Source organism: Dipodomys spectabilis, unplaced genomic scaffold, assembly GCF_019054845.1.
Source record: "Dipodomys spectabilis isolate Male_0828 unplaced genomic scaffold, ASM1905484v1 ptg000215l, whole genome shotgun sequence".
Classification (NCBI taxonomy): Eukaryota; Metazoa; Chordata; class Mammalia; order Rodentia; family Heteromyidae; genus Dipodomys; species Dipodomys spectabilis.
The window spans coordinates 5,925,624-5,944,755 of NW_024870892.1; the positions used below are offsets into that span (position 1 = coordinate 5,925,624).

Genomic DNA, 19,132 nt, shown 5'->3' on the forward strand with positions numbered 1-19,132 from the left:
TTCAGCAAGCAGAGTGTCTGGGCTTGGGAACTGGAGCTATACGTTGGTTTCACAGTTTCTAATTCTCCAATGCCTACTAAAAATAACACTTGGCTGATAATTTGCACTTCCTCGATAAGCTTTGAATTTCTATACACTTAATCAGCAGCCAGTTTACCAATGTTAAGAGTTTAGATCTCCTAATGTGTATATTCTTTTACGAAGATTTCTGTGAGTCCTCAGTATTCGCTGATACTTGTCTCACAGTTTACTACGCTTTCTTTTCTTTTCTTTTCTTTTTTTTTTTTGTTGGTTGTGGGGCTTGAACTCTTTGCCTGAGCGCTGTCCCACAGCTCTTCAGCTCAAGGCTAGCACTCTACCACTTGAGCTACAGCACCACTTCCGGTTTCCTGGTGGTTTGTTGGAGATAAGAGTTTCAGGGACTTTCCTTTCCTCTGAACCGCGATCCTCATATCTCAGCCTCCTGAGTAGCTAGGATTACAGGCGTGAGCCACCAGCACCAGGCTTTACTATACTTTCTGTCTGTAAATTCCCAAGAATTCATAGAAGGAAGTTGTGCCATCAGACTTGCAAGGACTGACAGTCCTCTGATGAGCATTTGCTTAGTATAATTCCCAGGGCTGCTCCTGAAATCTAAAACAACAGGAAGACAGAGGCCCCTGTTACATCCCTAGCAACAAAGGTCTGAAGTGACACTTGATGGGGGAAAATGACTTCTCCCATAATCACAAAAACTCACCTGCCCCAGAGTCAAGAGTCAAACACATCTCTTTTTTCCCCAACTCCACATTCTTTTTATGTCTCTTTCTAAGTCTCCGAAAACAATTAAAATAATAGTACAAGGACGATCCCCAAGTCAAACACAAGATTTATGATGAGGACAGAGTTGGAAAGGGTCAGCAGAGAAAACCTTTCCCTCCCTCCGTCAGTGCTTGTGCAAGCCATCTGTGGGCATAGTTTCAGCTGTGAGAATGTCCTGAGGGACCACTGTCTGCTCCTCTCATTCTTCCCGCATCCATCCTTTCTGTGTATCAGTGCCAGATGTGTCCCTGGTCCCCACAGGGACCTGTGAGACACAAGGGTGCAGCAGGACCATCCTCCACACTTCACGCCGGCCTGCCCCCAACCTTTGTGTCCTTCCACCTCACCAAAGACCTGACCGGGCACTGAGAGGCCACCATTTGCAAAAGGCTCACCTAGCATCCTACATGTGTTTGAGTCCTGCTGCAGTGAAACCCCATCTCACGAATGGGGTGTCAGAGATGAAGCAAGCATTGACTGAGCCCCAGTCTGTGCCAGGACCCCTACCCAGGACGGAAGAGTGACCAGCAGTGACCTTCAGCAGCCACGTGGGGGAGGGTGGAAGTCACTGGTCTCTTCCTGGGATCACAGCACTGTAGGATTCTACCCAGCCCAGGAACAAAACCAAATGGGAGGGTCCAACGATCACATGTTTAGATCGATCAATCTGGTCAAAAAGTTGTCCTCAGCCTGGTGTGAAGTATCCTGGAAAATTGCATATTACATATTGTCTACAGGTCTGCAGCTGTTAGCATAGAAACCAGACCCACGCTAAGCATCCAGCCTAAGTAGTTCATCATTTCAGATAAGCCAAATGCAGCAGCAGAGACACTGTGACAGTAGTGTCCTGAGATGCACTGTCAGCCAGAGAGCCCCTGTACCTGCTGTTCCAAAAAGAACATGGAAAGGCAGGCTGTTCTGAAGCACACACTCTGTCCTAAGCAGGAGATGCTGCTTGTGCTGTCCTCCATTAAACCAGCAACTGTTGTGTATTGTGTGTCGGCACACTGGCTTGTAAATTAAACTCCCACTGCATACTGAAGAGAAAAGGTGCTGGGTCCTCCTAGTCTCTCCTAGCAATCCTTATAGGCAAATAAAGACCTGGCTGAGAGTCTACATCTCCTTATTTCCTGGGGTAGTCTTCCTTTTGTCTTGGAGTTTCTTCCTTTTGTAAAGAAATACTCAGATCCACGGCTTGAGGGGCTTTTTCCTCCAGAGGGTCTGGGTACTCTCTCCCTCTCCCCTTCCCTCCTTCCTTTCCTCCCTCCCCCTCTCTTTCCACTTCTCCTGAAGACAAAATTGGAAGACAAAAACAGATTTCTCAATTGCCAATTGGCATTTGGATTCCATAGGGCTGAATCACTTATATGATGACTACTTCCTAGGTAACCCAGAAAGCTGCACAGCCTCAGAGAGCGGCTGTATTCAATATCACTTCACCCCACGCCTTCTTGCATGAGTCAGCAGCCACCGCCTCCCTCTGCAGGCGGCATGCAAGGTGTCCTGAGAGCCAGCTACTTGGCCTCGGTTTCTCCTTTAAATGGGCAGCCCTCTTACAGTGCCCCAGCACAGGCCATGTGCAGCTAAACACACATGTTGATGGCAGGATGATAAGGCCCTGCTTCATTTCTTTCCTGCACAGTCGGTAGGTTCTAAACTATGCACAGTCGCTGCCTGGAGCACGAGCTGCATGGGCTGATGGGCCCTGGGCCCCCAGGACCACGGTACCCAAAAATGTATGCTTCACTCCAAGTCCCTACACTCTCCCAAATGAGCTTCTTATCTCAAACCCTGGCTCATGACCCAACACAATACTCCCAAAGATGTTTCTATTTGAAAGGAAGAAAGGATTTTCACTTGTACAACTGGTGCAAGAAAGAACATGTGTGTGTGTGTGTGTGTGTGTGTGTGTGTGTGTGTGTGTGTGTGGTTGCAGTATTGATTTCATCCAGAGAAGCAACCAAAGCCCCAGCAATGAACTATTTGTCCTTTGGTGGAACTGCTCTTCCTTCTCTGGAATTCTCAGGTTAGACCACCTGCCCGGCTAGATCTGGCTGGGTTTTACAGCAAGACAGAGAAGACACAGACAAGATGAACAACCGATTTAAAGCAGCATGCCCCGTGATCGATCCCTGCAAACACTTCACAGTGATCTTCAAAAGTAAATAACCAGTGCCCGACAGCAGATTCTACAGAGGAAAATCCAGTCTTCTAAAAATGTTTGAGCATTGTATTGACTTGTCCCTTAGTATTCAATTACCTCTCTCTATTGCTAGTAATACAGTCCTCTGAGATCTCCAATAGATGGATTGTCTTCAGTCCTTATGAAAAATGGAACCCACTGTGGCTAACTCTCCAGCTCTTCGCTTATTCCCAGTTACTACCAGAGTGTTCACGTACCTCCTCCCCTTCCCACTAGAGTTTAGTCTGCATCACAGGAGTGCGTGACACTCCAGACAGAGGGCTGCATTGGTAAACATGATTTTATACATGCAGTTGTGGTTCAGTGGGAAGCAGAGATCTCTGCTATTCCTTCAACCGAGGCTTAAAAACCATCTCTGACTTAGGAGAAAAGTGCCTCCCTCATCTACAGATGGTAATGTAAGACCTTGAAATGTCTTTTTAATCTGATGATGATTAGAAAACCTGGTGAGTTGGCCCAGCGATGAATCAACATATTTCCCTGTTCTGGGGACTGAAATATATCTTGAGAAACCTCAGTCATGATTTTAGAAAATACATTTTGTTCCTGAGATAATCACATTATCCTAGGACATCATCTCAAGATCTGCAGCTGTTTCCAGGACTTAATTTATCAGAGGTTAATGCCAGGCAAAGCGATACAACTAGCATAGTAGTTGATATTACTGTTTATCATTTATCCCCAAGTTGTGAAAGGAGCTTAGAAAGACCAGCAATGAAGAGGGCGAGTTTCCTTCATGTGTAGAAGGTGTGAGCTGAGGACAGGTTTCATTCATACCTTTATGAAGACCTGCGTGTGGACGTCTTCGGGGTAGGTGAACCAGGCTCGGCTGGGAGGGTTTTCAAGGTAGAACGTGGACTTCCTTCAGAAACAGCCTGACCCAGGGAAATGAGCAACCCTGAATCTCAGGAGGCAGAGTCAAGTCTGATGTGCACCAGGGCACAGGGTTTATAGACCCCAGGCCCAAAGTCCAGGAGTCCCATGTTAGGTCCAGCAGCTGGCCTCCAGATGCCAAATAAAGAGACATGGTGAAGGAGAGAGAGAGGAGCTCACTGCCACCCCTGGGAAGACAGCACTTGGGTCATCTTTCAGGGTACAGGCATTGACCTCAGGTTTCAATGACAAGCCCTGTCATCCCCAGACACCGTACTCCCAGCAAAAAGTTGGGGTTCCCAAACGGGGAGGGGAGAAGAGCCAGTTACCTAAACCCCTGACAGCAGCTACGCGCGGTGTTCCGTGAATTATCTTGAAGCCCCAGGTTTACACCCTTCCTGCCACGGGGGGAGTGTGCACAGGACAGCCGTGCAATGACCACGCAGCCTGCCTCTCCCCCCCCCCCCGCCACCCCCAGGCCCACGCACCAGGCTGGCTGGCTTAGAGACAGGGTGGGCGATTGGTTACACAAAAGAGGGCAGCCCAAGTGCGAGGCAAGGAAAGGAATTCAGGTTGGCCTGTCAGGGACAGAATATAACGGGTAAGAAAGGACCCCGTGAGTTCAAGTGACAGGTGCATGGGCACCACTTCATCCGCTGTGTGTTTTTTGAAGGAGTAGTATAGACCTTATTTACATGGACAGCCCTGTCCTAGCTTTGTCATCCACAGCCTCTCCTTGCTCGGTATATCCATTGTTGAGGTGGCTTCACATGTTGCAGTTGCTTCCATGGGTGATTCCCAGCATAATCTCTCTCCCTCCACTTGGGGTGGAGACAGCAGACATCCCCACTGTGTCCCACACCCCAGCCTGGGGGGATGGAGCATGAGACAAATGGGATGTGTTGGGTGTTTAGTGTGGGATCCTGAAGCCCTTGTGCCTGCTCAGCTCCCATCCTTTCCAGTGATGGCAGCGGGAAAGGCTCACAGCTGTGTCTCAGGAGGACGTCATTGTCATACATCCTTCATCACAACCACCCACTGAGCATTGCTGGATAACTATTCTGCAGCTGCTAGTAGAGGGCTAAGAACTGGGCCACACGGTTTAGAGTCCAAAATGTACCCGTGTCCAGTGTGCAGCCTTTCAGAGCCTATGGGCTGTCCCACTAGAGCCAAATCCCCTCACCTCTGCCTCTCTGCACACAAGGAGAGAGCTCCGTGTGCAGCTCACATGGCCCCTGTGATTGCGGGATTCTTGCAAGTGACTTTCTGAGAGGCAAGAAGCCAAATGCTTGAGCTACGATGTCAAAGGCGGGGCCCCGTTTGTTTCTGTCCGGGAAGTCTCCACAGCAGGGCGTGGAGGGCTGGAAGTACTTCCGGGCTCTTCTCTGTGATCTTCTACAGGGCACTAATAGAAGATTTTAGCTAAACCAGAGATCTGGAAACTAGACTTGGTTTAATATAAACTTGAGGCTGATTTCAGATCCAAGTGGGCCTATGGATGCCTCATTACATACGGTCAATATGTAGCCTGAGCCCTGAGGGACTATGATTTCTAGAGGCTGAAAATGAGCCCTGGCAAGCTTCAAAACTGTGCCAGGAATTTGCTTTTCCTGAAGGCCATAAAGGAGAAAGCAGGCTCAGCTCCTGGTGGCAGTTCCCTTTCTGAAAAGGACTTTTCCTGTAAAGCTATAACCAGAATAAGGAATGAAGTTCAAACGAAGCTTCACATTTGTTCTGCCCCGTGTAGCACTCTTGGTATTGAGTCACCAGGCTTGTCTAGGTCATTTTTCTCCTAGGTTACAGAAACCTGGGACCTTGTCTCATAGTTATGGTAACCAGCAGAGATGCTACATGGTCAAGCATTCCTCTTAAACTCCCTGTGTTCAGTTTGCTCCTTTGCTTCTCTCTGCTCTCTTCGACAGTTCGGGGATGTTTGACAAGTGGGCTTCCGGGCCTGCTCTGCTGTCCCCTTGGCCAGCATGGGTCCTGTCAGGTCCTGTCCAGCCTTTCAGTCCACTCACTTAGGTTTTGGCTTCTGCCTCCTGGCTAGATGTCAGGAGAGAGAGATTTACTGAGGGGTTCACACGCCTTCCTACACATTTTCTTTGCAGTCCCAATGATGTGCCAAAGGTTAACTCTCGCGTGTGCACTGTCTCTTCAAAGTCACCGCGAGCCACTCGAGGCTCCTTCTGGTCTTCTGGCCCTGGCTTCCTCCCCAAGGCTGTCCCCAGCCTCCGTGCCCAGGACAAAGCCCAGACGCCCCTTCTCCCCAGCCCTCACCCTCTGCCTCAGCTGCCGTCTAAACCCCTAGGCCTTTCTTTTTATAGCCATACCTTGAAGCTCAAATACTTCTTTTTTTAGTGGGTGAATATTTTTAAAACCTCTTTCTTCTTATGTTCACACCCTGGCTCAGCACCCTTGCTGGAAGCCAGGCTTGGGAGACAGCTGATACTGCATGTGGAAAATGGCGTGCTATGACCTGTATTCTCCCACAGGGGGTCCCTCCGCCAACACCGCTGGGGCTTTGGGCCCAGTGAACGGTGGTGGGTGGCCGTCCTGTGTACTGTAGGGATATTTTCCTGCACCCTGGCCCCTACACATGACGTGGCAGTCGAAACCCCAGCCATGGCCTTGAAGGCTGTGTCTGTCCCCTGCTGCATGGTGGGGGGGAGGGGGAGGTTGACCAAGGAAAGAGGAGTACACTTCATATAGAGAACCACAGTTATAAAAGGATGGCACCCCTGCCCCGAGTGATAGGTCAGCTGTGTAAAAATGAGCACTGGACTGCGGCAGGTTTTTTTTTTTTTGTTAGCATTTCAGGCTTTGTTAGAACTCCCTCACTAGACTGAAATCCAATTAAATTGTGTCTACGGTGCACCCTTGTATTTAATAATCATATCCTAAGGAAAAGGCCAAGGCTTCACTTCGGAGTCTCGTCCTTATGTAAGTTCTTTCTCCAGTGCGTATACAGCAGCAGGCTGAGGGCAAAGAGAAATCTTGTTTGTGGATTCAGGCATTCAGACTAACTGGTGTTGCTGGTGTCCAACCAGAAAATGGAGTGACATACACATCCACTCATTTCTCATGGGGCAGAGACCTTTATCTCTTAAGCACTGCTTTCCTAAAGGTTTTGTGTGGGGGTTGGCATAATTACTTGTTCTGGTGGTACTAGGGCTGTGTAGTCCAGGTCTTATGCTTGCCAGTCAGGTGCTCAACCATTAGGATCACACCTTCAGTCCATTTTGATTTAGTTATCTGTTTCAGACTGGAACTTTCATTTTGTGCCTGAACTAACCTTGGAAAGCAATCTCCCAACCTTTGTGTACTATGTAAATGAAATGACAGAGTTCGCCACCATGCCTACCTTGTTGACTGAGAAAGGGTCTCACTAACATTTTCCCTCTGATTGTTCACAGTTCTTCCTATCATTACCCCCCCCCCACTGCCCCTCCCATGTAGCTGAGATTACAACTATGTGCTGGTGTGAATTTTCTTTTTGTTCACCTTCAACACATTGGTGACTGTGGCTTAGAGGCATGAATAGACATAGTGAATCTGTTTGCTCTGAATTATTCCTGAAATTCTCCATGACACATGCATCTCATCTATGCAAAAGGACAAAGCGTGGTTCTTGACTTTCTATGCCTAGCTTATTTCATGGGATGATCTCCCTCCCTTTCTACTAATGTTGTCACAGATGACAGCATTCGATCGTGTGTGAGAGGGAAGAGAATTTTGCTGTGTGGGCAACATGTGTCATTCAGGCATTTCTCAGATGGTAGACACATGGATACTGTTCTGATCATCTTAGAGTGAACATCATAGTGCAGATGCCTCCTTCTCACACATGTACTGATTTCATGGCCTCTGGTGTACATCAGAGGTGGGATTGCTGTCCTTGGTAGATCTGTCTTTAGGTTTTTGAGGGACCGCCATACTGCTTCCCATAATGGCTGTACACATTCTGCCAACCCCTGTCATCTTCGCACTTTCTTTTGCTAGTAGTCATTTTAATTGGAGTGAGGCTACATCATAGTGTTTATATTTCCCCAGGGGTTAAAAATGTTGAGCATATTTTCACGTACATTTTGTTCATATACATGCTTTCCTTTGGAAAATGTCTGTTTAGTTCTATTGATTTTCATTGGATTATTAATTTTGCTTGAGTTTGTTGAGTTTCTTGTAAATTCTGGGCATTAACTCTTTGTTAGATATGTAGTTTACAGGTTTTTCCCCCCATTTTGTAGGTTGTCTTTTCATTCTGTTGATTACTTCCTCTGCTGTGTACTAGCATTATCATTTGAGATGATACTAATTTGGCTTTTTTTTCTTATGCTTTTCCTCTTGCCCCTCAAAAATCCCTGCTACTCTCTATATCCCTTGTGTTTTCCTCTAGTAGTCCCGTAGTAGTGTCAGGTCTCACATTTAAGTCTTCAATTAAACTTGAGGAGTTTTTAGATTTTATGTTGGGGGTTGAACTCATAGCTTTGAATTTTATAGGCTCTATCACTTGAATCACACCTGCAGTCTAAAATTTTCTAATGTAGACAATCATACATCAAGACTCAAGCTTGTCCTTGAACTATGATCTTGCTCATCTCAGTCACCTGGATCGCTAGGACTCCAGCCTTAAACCCTTGATATCTGGCTAAAGTGGTCCGTTTAACTGTTAAGACAAGAGTATCCTTTTATCCTTCAGCATGAGGTCATCCAATTTTGCCAGCACCATCTACTGAAAGGACTGTTTTTCTTCAGTGCATATTCTTCGCCCTGTCCTGGAAACTCAGCTGCAGACATGTGAATTTATTCTAAACTCTGCTCCTTGTCTGGGTGCCTGTTTTGATGCTGGTAGTATACTCTTTGGATTACTCTTGCTTTGTTCTTTTGATCCAAGATTACTTTGTATATTTAGGGTGTGTGTAAAGAGACTTAGGATCATCCTACCGACCCAGTATTTTTGACCTCTAAGCCTTTGTGCACATCTTCTTGGCAGAGCAGTGTGTGTTCTGTGAATGTAAGTCAGGCGACTGAGTGAGGCCCTGATCGGCGAAGGAGAAGACGCGGTGGCTGAGTGAAGAGCACACCACGGGCAGCAGAGGGAATGCATTTCTTGTGGCCTTGGGATCTGTCAGTGTGGAGCTTCATGGGCAAGCTCCATTACTTGTAGTATCACTGCAGTGTGGAACCCAGGGAGCCAGGGGAGATGCTGAAGAGAGGTCAGGAAAAGTCAAGAGCAGCTTGCGAGACCAGATCTGCAGGGCTGGGACTTCCGCTTTCCTTCGTTTCTTCCCTCCTTCCCTCCTTGCCTTGCTCTTCCTTCTTTAGATGAAAAGGACAAAGTATTTTTGAGGGCTAATGACTTATAGACTGCCTGAGGACTTCAGGAACCTGTATAGAAGTCAGCCTCCAAAATCTAAGTAGTTGTTACATTTTACTTTACCAATACTGTGTAGTTTTCTAAATGCCTTTATTTGGCCCTCAGCTGAATTTGGAGGAGGTTTCTGTGCTCAGACATCTCAGGATGTACATAGGATATGTAATTCATTACTCTGGTAAACAGAAAACATCTTAAAGTATTTGAAGTTTAATTTTCCAAGACGGATAAGGAAAACATTCAAATTACATTGAAATTATATTGGTTTTTTTCAAAGCTGTAAGGTTGCTTTATTGTGTTTACATTTAGTAGCTCAGAAAACACCGACACTTGGATGAATTGATTGCCCTCCCACAATGAGCAGTACTATATATTTAACCTATCTAAAAAATTCTCTATGAATATATTTTTAAATGACAAGGCCTACAGTTGATTTTTAGCACTAAACAGCAATGTTGTGACAAAAATCTGGTGACTATGATATAATTTAATTAAAGATAATTGTGAATTTATTTGGGATGTAACTAATACTCAATTTAATCAGTGTTATTTCTTTCTTCCAGTGTTTTACTCAGGTTTTCAGACCTTTTTTTATCAGAGAAGAATAATTATTTCTAAAATTCATTTTAGGTTTTGAAACTAACATGAACCTAACTAGCCGGGATGATCCTTCAACATTAGAGATTGCTTCAGAGACTCAAGACAGAAATGCAAATACCAGTGGAATTCAGTTATCTAATTCCCTCTCAAGTGCTGTGACTGCTGAGAATGGGAATCCTGTCTCTAACGGTAAGCTCTTTCAAACCCAGAAATGAATGGATGAAACTTCTAACCAGGGAGAATGGATTTTAAATACAAAACCGCAGTAGGCTTACCAACTGGAAAAAATAGGATAGAAACTGTGAAATTCTGGAAACTGCAGGAATTACTGTGGGTCTCTCCTTGCTTAGACTGCAGAAGAAAAGCTGCAGCCACTTGGCTGTCATTTCAGGTTCTGCAGTGCTGGTCTGTAAGAACCAGTATAAAATTAATCTGACCTACAGGAGATGGATGCTCTTCACTGCTTTGCATTAAAACAAAACATTCTTACCACTAAGCATGGGAAGGAGGAGGCTATGGAAGGAACACAAATGCTAAGCCGTGTCTAGGTGCTTTAAGGGCGTGAGTGAGTGAGTACATGACGTAGAAATTAATTCGGTCATTGCTATTCGAAGTTATATCAACAAATATTTCCTCTCACTCATAAAAGAAGCCTAAGTCTTCTCATAATGATGAAACCCTAACCATTCTTCCTTGAGAACACACAGAGAACTGGACAGAGAGTTTCTGCTCTGCCTGATTAAAGGTGTTGGAGAACTGTCACAGGTTCTGCAGTCAGGGATTAGGGGGCAATGTCAGCCTGGGCCTTGTTCCCCCATTCCAGTCTCTTCTCTCAGGAACATTGGCGCTGTTCCTCAGTGTAGAGCAGGCAGCAGGAAGCCCACTTTTGCTTCTGTCAACTGCTATTCCAGGGACAGAGCCTAAGCTGAGGTTCACCCATGGCTAGGCGTGGGGTTTTGAAGAATGCCACCCTAGTTTGGTTTACGAGGACCACCAATCAGCTGGGACTCTGACCTCCAAAGTTGGAGCATTGTACTCCCAGGACACAGCAGTGATTATCCTCAGAAACAACCATCATCTTCAAAGTATTCTTTAAAACTATTATTACTTTTTCCAACTATGAAGTCCAACACAATCAAAAAGAACTGAATGCATAGCATACAAGATAAGAAGGAAAGTCATAAATTGCTACCAAAAAAAAGTCAGTTGTAGTTTATCCACAGGGACTAAAATGTTTGAAGTTCAAAGACATACTCCTTAAAGAAAGTGTGGCTATGTGGCAGCCCTGCTCAGATAGATTTTTTTTTATTAAATGTGAAAATTCATCAGAAATGAGAAATCAAAACAGTGAGATAGATATACTGAAATTGATAGAATACAGGAATCAAATGAAGTATACCAGAGGATGAAATTAAATTTAATTAGACCCAGTTGTTGAAAACTATACAAAAATAACAGGGAAGGAGAGCGAGGTCATCTCTAAAAGGAGCCACACAGAAGCAAAGGAAAGGAATGGGAGTTGTCTTAGAGACATGATGAGAAGGTCGTTGGATCCTAGGGGTTGGAAATGTTCTGGTGAGGAATGTGAGCGATGTTCCAGGCTCTGGTGAGTGCGTGGAGAAGCCAAGCCCCGGTGGCTGTGTCCTGCCAGGAAGTATGGAGACCCACAGTGGCAGTGTGTGCTGAAGTATGTGGTTCCATGGGACTCAGGGGTGCTGCTTCACGCTCTCTGCTGGGAAGAAAAGAACACAAGTCCAGCCTCCTCAATCGGTGCCAGGATAGCAGTTATCCTCCGGTGTGTGACACGCATCCCTGCACCTGTGGACGGAGTAAGCCAGGGAGTGGCTCTGAGCTGTTGTTCTCTGGGTGTCAGCAAGTGGTGTGGCTTAGCTTTACGACTTGTCTGGCTCATCCTGAGCCAGAACAATGGTCATCTTCACACAGGACAAAGGAATAGTGTTTTTACAACTTGGGTGGTTAGTGGCAGGTGACAGAGAGATGCCAGCCTTACCCACTTGCATAGGCCTCTCCGCATAGCACTGTCCCCAAGGGAAAGCTGCCTTCCCCAGACAAGAAGTCCAAGAGTGCTCCTATGAGCTGTGGTTTCTCTATGGTTTGGCCATGGAATGCAGCACTGCTGTGTTCTATATGTCGGAAGCATGTCCTCAAATCCAGTCCCTGGTGTCTGAGAGGGCATTCTGAGCCGGAGAGCCTGAGCAGGTATAACTAGCACATGGATGAGCTCCACCATCTTCAAGATGGCCCACCCCACCCCCTTTACCCTGCCCCCCACTATTGCACAAAGGCCTAACACTGGGCACAAAGGCCTTGCACTGAACCAGTCTGGCTCTAATCACCCTGTAAGTACGATTCTGCATCTCCAACCTGGAGAGACAGAACTCAAGGGACAGGAAGCAGGTGACTGGGTGCAGTGCTGGGCGGTGGCAGGAGATAAATAGAGGGTGGGGGTGCCTGCTAAAGACCAACTATCCACTTGTTCACATCCGCAAAGGTCAAACCCCATGTCTGAGCATCCATCCCAAATCTATCCAACCTCAGTGAGACAATATAAATCCCCACATTTCTGCAAAGCTTGAATTGAAAAGTAGAAAGGAGACCACTTGTCAGTCTACCATTAGGAGATGCTTATAAATTAAAGACCAAGCATGAATCTTTAAAGCAGCCAGATGTTCAAAAATGATCAGTTGTAACAAAGGAGCACAACAGAGATCCCAGGAAAAGTGTAATGACATTTTTAACATGCTCAGTTAGAATAACTGTCAACATAGATATTTTACTAATCATAGAAACTTTCCTGTAAAGATCAAAAGGGAAGTAAGGATATTTTTAGAAAATAACAGGAAGAATTACACATTGGTATGCTCCTAATGCTCAGCAATACTAGAAAGATTTTTAATTTTAAAATAAGGGAAGTCAGGAAGGAGGGAAACTACTGTTTAATATCAAGCCCCAATAAATCTAACTTGCCAACTACGCCCCCTGAGGAAAGCCCCGAGAGAATGCAAATAGGGTGCACAGTTTCCAAACTAATCAGAAACATAAAATATAATAATGGAGTCTGCGTATGATGATGTGTACTTGGATACTCAGAAAGCAGAGTTCTCAAACAACAGAACCAGCCCAAATATAGAAACAGCTAAATAATAGCGTAAGTAAACATTAAACAAACTGAGCATCTGTCTACAAGGTACACTCTCAGAACTTCTTGTGCAAATTCTCTCAACATTATAAAAGTGAAATGATTCCAGTGTTGCACTAACTTTTCCAGACAATGTGATTAAAGAAGCTGAAGGAAAAAGACAAGAAAAGGCTCCAGCTGGCATAAATAAGCACTTTTCCTCTGTGGGCACTAAAGGCAGAATAACCAACTGTCACTCAGCCAGAGAAAGGTGACTTGTGACTGGAACGCCACCACTCACAGCAGACATCCTGTGGGTTATAAGTCTAAATGTTAAATAATAAAACGTATACAAGAAAATATAGGAGAGCATCTTATTTATAACTCCTCCCTTCCCTCACTTTTCTTAATTTTAGAGGATAGGTATTGAGAATTATTTTTTTATTAAAGAGAAAAGGAATATAAAAAGAAAGACTGGATGCTGGTGGCTTATGCCTGTAATCTTAACTACTCAGAAGGCTGAGATCTGAGGATCACAGTTCGAAGCCAGCTCAGGTAGCAAAGTCTAGACTCTTATCTCCAATAAACTACCCAGAAAAAGCTGGAAGTGGTGCTGTAGCTCAGGTGGTAGAGTACTAGCCTTAAGCACAATGAAGCTTAGGGATATTGCCCAGGCCCTGAGTTCAAGCCCTAGGACTGGCAGAAAGAAAGAAAGAAAGAGAAAGAAAGGAAGGAAGGAAGGAAGGAAGGAAGGGAAAGAAAGAAAGAAAGAAAGAAAGAAAGAAAGAAAGAAAGAAAGAAAGAAAGAAAGAAAGAAAGAAAGAAAGAAAGAAAGAAAGAAAGAAAGAAAGAAAGAAAGAAAGAAGGGAGGGAGGGAGGGAAGGAAGGGAAGGAAAGGAAGGGAAGGAAGGGAAGGAAGGGAAGAAGAAAGAGAAAGAAAGAAAGGCAAGGAAGGCAGGAAGACTTTATACAAGATGGAAAGGAAGGAGCCATTTACAAAGTAGAGAGGGAAAGGGTGGGAAGGAGAAAGGGACCGTCCTTCTACCCATATATTTAATCATTCTGACCATAGTTATAGCTTGGGAAAGGGTCTTAATACAAATAGCTGTGAGTTTACCCCATAATTTAAAACCAAAAGCTAACTGAAGAAGCAACATTCTCTAGACAACACTAGAAACATTCATGAAATATTTTCTTAGAAAATCAATGCCATAAAATTAATTGTTTAGTACTATAAAGGTTTTACACTACAATTTGTGAATTGTATGCCTAATTGTTTCTAAGTCCATGATATGTAATAAACAAATGACAGATGTGCAGGGAAAAAAACCACAATGTGTATAACAAATAGATTGTGTTCAAATCCTGACACAGATTTACACACCTCCCTTAAATGAAGGAAAACGAAAAAAATCAGCAGGCTCTTAGATACTTGAACATCCTAGAGTAATGATGCACACAGAAGCAATGTTATTTCAGTTAAGGATTCAGTCTCTCAAGGCAGGTTGGCATGCCACTGCTGTGCTCTTTTGGTAGATCCCTCGAAGTCCTGGGTTGCGATGTTTCCCAGTAGTTAATGAAAACTAAGCACCTTACTAAGGGCCATGACCCAAGCCTTAATCCTGGCTACTTGGGAGGCAGAGATCTCAAGGTCTAAGTTCAAGGCCAGCCTGGGCCAAAAGACTGAGCCTGGTGGTACAAGTTGTGGGCAGGGTGGCACTTGTCTGTCATCCTCAGAGACGGTGGGAAGCACAAGTAGGCGGATCACAGCCCAGACCACCGGAGCACAAAGCAAGACCCTCCTTTGGAAACAACCAATTGAGAAAGCAGCTGGAGGCATGGCTGAAGGGGTAGAGTGCCTGCCCAGCGAGCAAGAGGCCTTGACTTCAGTCCCAACACCACCAAAAAAGCAAAGAAAACAGATAAACAAACACATGCTGCTTTCACCTGTTTAGATGGCAATCCTCAGTGTACACTTGCTAATTGAGTTTAGTATGAATTTTGCAAATGAGCTAATGAATGCTAGGGGGAAAAAAACCTTGCCCTAGTCAGCACTGTCCAAACTGAACACATTTCTACATGTATAGGATTGCAATAACTCCAAAGGCAATTATGAGCATTGATGCCTAATGTGCATAGTATCATCAATGATCTTTCTAACTAAAAGCACGCAATGAAAGTAAATGTTTAAAATAAAGTTCTACATGAATGAGAAGCCGTACTATTTTTCTAGGAAATGATCTCTCCTTGGGATTCCAGGGTCTGTATGCTACCTCTGCCTCCCAGAAATAATTATCTGTTTGTTCATTTGATGAAATATAGTTATGTGTGGGTAATTATAGCTATCACTTACTTTAATTGCCATCCTTTTGCTGATGTTAACAGAGACTTAGATCTCTTTTTGTATACTTAATTATTCCCTGGACTTGTGGTTATTTATCATTAGATTAGAAAGCAGTTCGTAGTGTTAGAATATGTTAGCTCTAGCGAACAAAATATTGTTTATATAAAGATGCTTATTTAGTGGAGAAACGGAGATCTAAAGAAAAATTCCAACTAGGGCACTTTATGATCAGTATGATTTTCTTTCTGGCTGTTCAATAAATATACATTTTATTGCTGAGCGTCAGGGAAAAAATAGCAATTAAAAAAGGCAGTTGCTCCATTTGGGCCTGCATTTATCTGTCACCGGGAGGAGAAGGTCTTGTTTTTCTGTGCACTGCACTCAGCCTCTGCACAGCCTGGTTATCTGTGCTGGTCCAGGCTGGCTGAGCAGAAGCCCTGCTGAGCCTACGCACAGAGCCCAGTTCTTGGTGTGCCCTGAATTAATTCCTACACTGTATCCAGTCTGGCCCGGTCAGAACCAAACCCTGGTGAGCTGGGAACCCGCCTCATGGCTTCCATCTGCCATAGCTCAGATAGACACAACCCGCCATCCAGAGAGCCCTGGTGGGAGTATACGTCGGACATCATCTTGTTTGTGGTAACTGTGCAGATTCAGCTCCCTTCGTCCTTCCACACTCTAAGAATCCCGGGTCAGCAGCAAGACTGCAAGGAAGCTTCCTGAAATCCTTCCATCCAAATGACCTCTGCTACCCCGAGGTTTTGCCCCCCCCCCCCCCCAGTGTTTCCTCACCCACCCTCTCATGGTGTCCTTGCACCAAATGCTAAGCTTCTTGAGGGCCTGGAAAGGCATTGCTTGGTTCTTGGTTCTCTCCCTGCCTGTTCAGCACCAATTTAATCGAGCTAACCTATGTGATATGCATGATACGATTTCTTTGGTCCTGGGTCTGTGCCTTAGAATCAAAACTGAGCTTCGGTTTCAGTTCTAAAAGCAACCTTCTAAATCATTGCTGAGTTTTGAAAACTAGTTAACAATTTTCTTCTGCCTCAATCTCCTGGCTCGGTAAGAGACCGGTGATCTAGAGATGCATGCTGCTGTGTCAGCCCTCCCTCTCCCCCTACCCCCCCCCCCCCACTGCCCCATCCCATAAACACCTCAACACGTGAGTGAGTCTTAGATGTGGCTCTTAAGCCTGTTTTGTTTCTTTTTGCCAACTCCCTGCCTAGTTGCCTGGAATTGTAAACAGTACCCCATCTTCACTTCCTCAGAATTCCTGAAATTCTGGATTACTTCAACATGAACTCCATGGCTGGAGCCTTACTTGCTGCTACTGCCTCCAGAGTCCCCATGAACCCTCTCCTGATCTCTAGGACGTTGTTATGGGTTCTGTTTGAGGACATTCCCTCTCACCAGACCCCATCTGACGTTGTGTCAGGGCCCAGCTGCTGGCTTGGCTCCTGACAGTGAACCCCCTTTTCCCGGGCATATTTGTCCATTTAACCAGAAGATTGACTGGCAGGACCTCCCCGAAGAGCACATGCTCTGCTGTAATTGGAAAAATGCACAGTGATTTTCTAATGATTTTTAATTTAGGAATCATGTATATGTTTAATCAATTAAACTGTGCTCATTAATTATGCTTTCCAAGGAGAGGAGTAATTGCTTCAGTGTTTAAAGTTCTCTAGGTCCAGTCCACTCCGTGGGGCGGTTACTTATCTGTTCATGTTTATGAATCAGGTCTCTCGTGGAGATGCGTGCGTGACACCACCCTCCTAACCATTGTAACATGACCAATTTGTCCCTGGGCACCTCTAGCTGTGTTTAGAACACCGTGTCATGAGACAGGGTGCCTCTGGGATCTGGTGCTGGGAGCCCAAGGAGGCAAAGCCTACGTAGTAGCCTGGGGTGCCCCAGAACAAAGAACTGCACGGCATCCCTGCTAGAGTGGAGACACCGGGCTTCTGTCTTGGATGGTAATCCACGAACCTCACTCTGTTTTTCCTAAGTATGGCTGCGTCGTTTGGGGAGAGGCGGGTGAGTTTCTGGGAGCTCACGGTCACCCCAGTAAAATTGGTTATGATTGGTGCATGGCGGAAGCACGTGCTCTCCTTCCTCCGTGGGGCCTCCCTGCTCAGCACAGTAGAACCCCCTGCCGAACACCCTCCCCTACGCCTTACCTTCCTTTCACCTGTGCTCTTCCTCCCCCATCCCTGCGAATGAGGGCCCCCTGCTTCCTGGAGTGAGCAGGGGAGACGTCTTCCTGCCTGCCTTTGCCATGGCTCCCAACCTCTAGGAAAGCTCCTCCTCTGCCTTCTTTATGCTACCGCCGTGTCTTTCTTCTCATCATTCTGTCTGTTACCATACTCACAGCTTATATATGATGTAGTATAACGTATATCTGTCAGCAGATCTTCTCTTTTAGTAAATGAAAAAGGCAGAAATGCTTAGTAAGTCCCATGTTCTGTTATTAAGTTTAATAGTCAACTACTGTTTGCTCATGTTTCTGCCCATGAAAATATTAGGGGTGTGTGTGTGTGTGTGTGTGTGTGTGTGTGTGTGTGTGTGTGTGTGTGTGTGTGTGTGTGTGTGTGTTTAAGAAGTACAAAACTGACTTCATTTGGGGTCAGAGACACAACTTAACCGCTGGCTACTGTTGGCCCACAGGTCAGCCTGATGATGACAGCTTCCCCCAGCTGGGTGAGAGCCGCCCCACGCCCCCGCCCTTCCAAAGGCACCGGGAGAGTCACACCACACAGGTACGCATTCATTCATGCAGAGCAGGTCAAGTGAGCGCCACAGAAAGCTGCTAAGTGCTAACTGACACTCTTTTATCCTGGGCTGGGTAGCTCTGCCTAGGCTTCTTCAACTTCACATTTTTCTCTCTCCTCTATCTCAGCTGACTCCAATTTTTGGTTTATTTACAGTATATATGTGTGTGTACATCTATATATATATAATATACATCTATCTATGTGTACATCCATATATGTATGTAACCTATATACGTATGTGTGTACATCTGTATATGTATATCTATGAGTGCATATATGTACATATATGTGTGTATACACACACATAAAGAGGAGAAAATAATGTCCAAAATAAAATGAATGCTTGTTGTAATGGAAGATTCTAGACACAACTTATATGATGGTATTCAAAGTCATATCCGGTGCTAGCGGCATAAAGCCTTCTGAAAGATCTTGATATGTTTTGTGCATGTGGCCTGAGCTAAAAAAGGAGATTATAGCTGACCAAAGAAGGGAAGTAAAACCCTGCCGCATCTGCAGTCTTACGGTGTGTCATCAGATCTCGGCATCTCGTGTTCTGTGGCGTCAGCTTCATTTGAGCTACAGCAGCTCACACTGCAGTGAGGTCCCGCTGAGGACATCAGCCCCAGCCCTTGCTCATACCGCGCAGTTCCTGTCAGTGCTCACAGAGTTTGGCTGAGAGAGGTCACCATGATAAAGACCTCTCAAGAGCAAATAAAAATACTAGAGAGAGGATCTACGTGATAAAATTAGTGGTTTCCATGCCATTGTATTTTCAATTATTGCTTTTAACAATTATCTTTATAAAAATATACAGTTGAACTCCATAATATGTACTTGACTACCAATACGTTAAATACTTCTACATAAGCCATAGCATTCTTGCATGAAGCTATGGCATCATTTTGTTTTGTCGATTGTCTACATAAAAAAAATTCTTAACAAACTGGGCCAAGCGTCTACATATTCTGTGAAATCAACTGACCAACAAATGATCACTTTCACTGGAATATTTGGATTGTATAGG

The 19,132-nt window shown here is 45.1% G+C and overlaps 1 protein-coding gene across 1 annotated transcript in view; it reads left to right on the top strand.

The window, feature by feature from the left end:
• Myo16 (myosin XVI) overlaps positions 1 to 19,132 on the top strand; it is a 269,234-nt gene that overhangs the window by 233,649 nt on the left and 16,453 nt on the right. The window contains exons 33-34 of the mRNA XM_042697004.1: positions 9,882 to 10,040; positions 17,999 to 18,090. Of these exons, the coding sequence (XP_042552938.1) occupies positions 9,882 to 10,040; positions 17,999 to 18,090 (251 nt within the window). The remainder of the gene's footprint in view (positions 1 to 9,881; positions 10,041 to 17,998; positions 18,091 to 19,132) is intronic.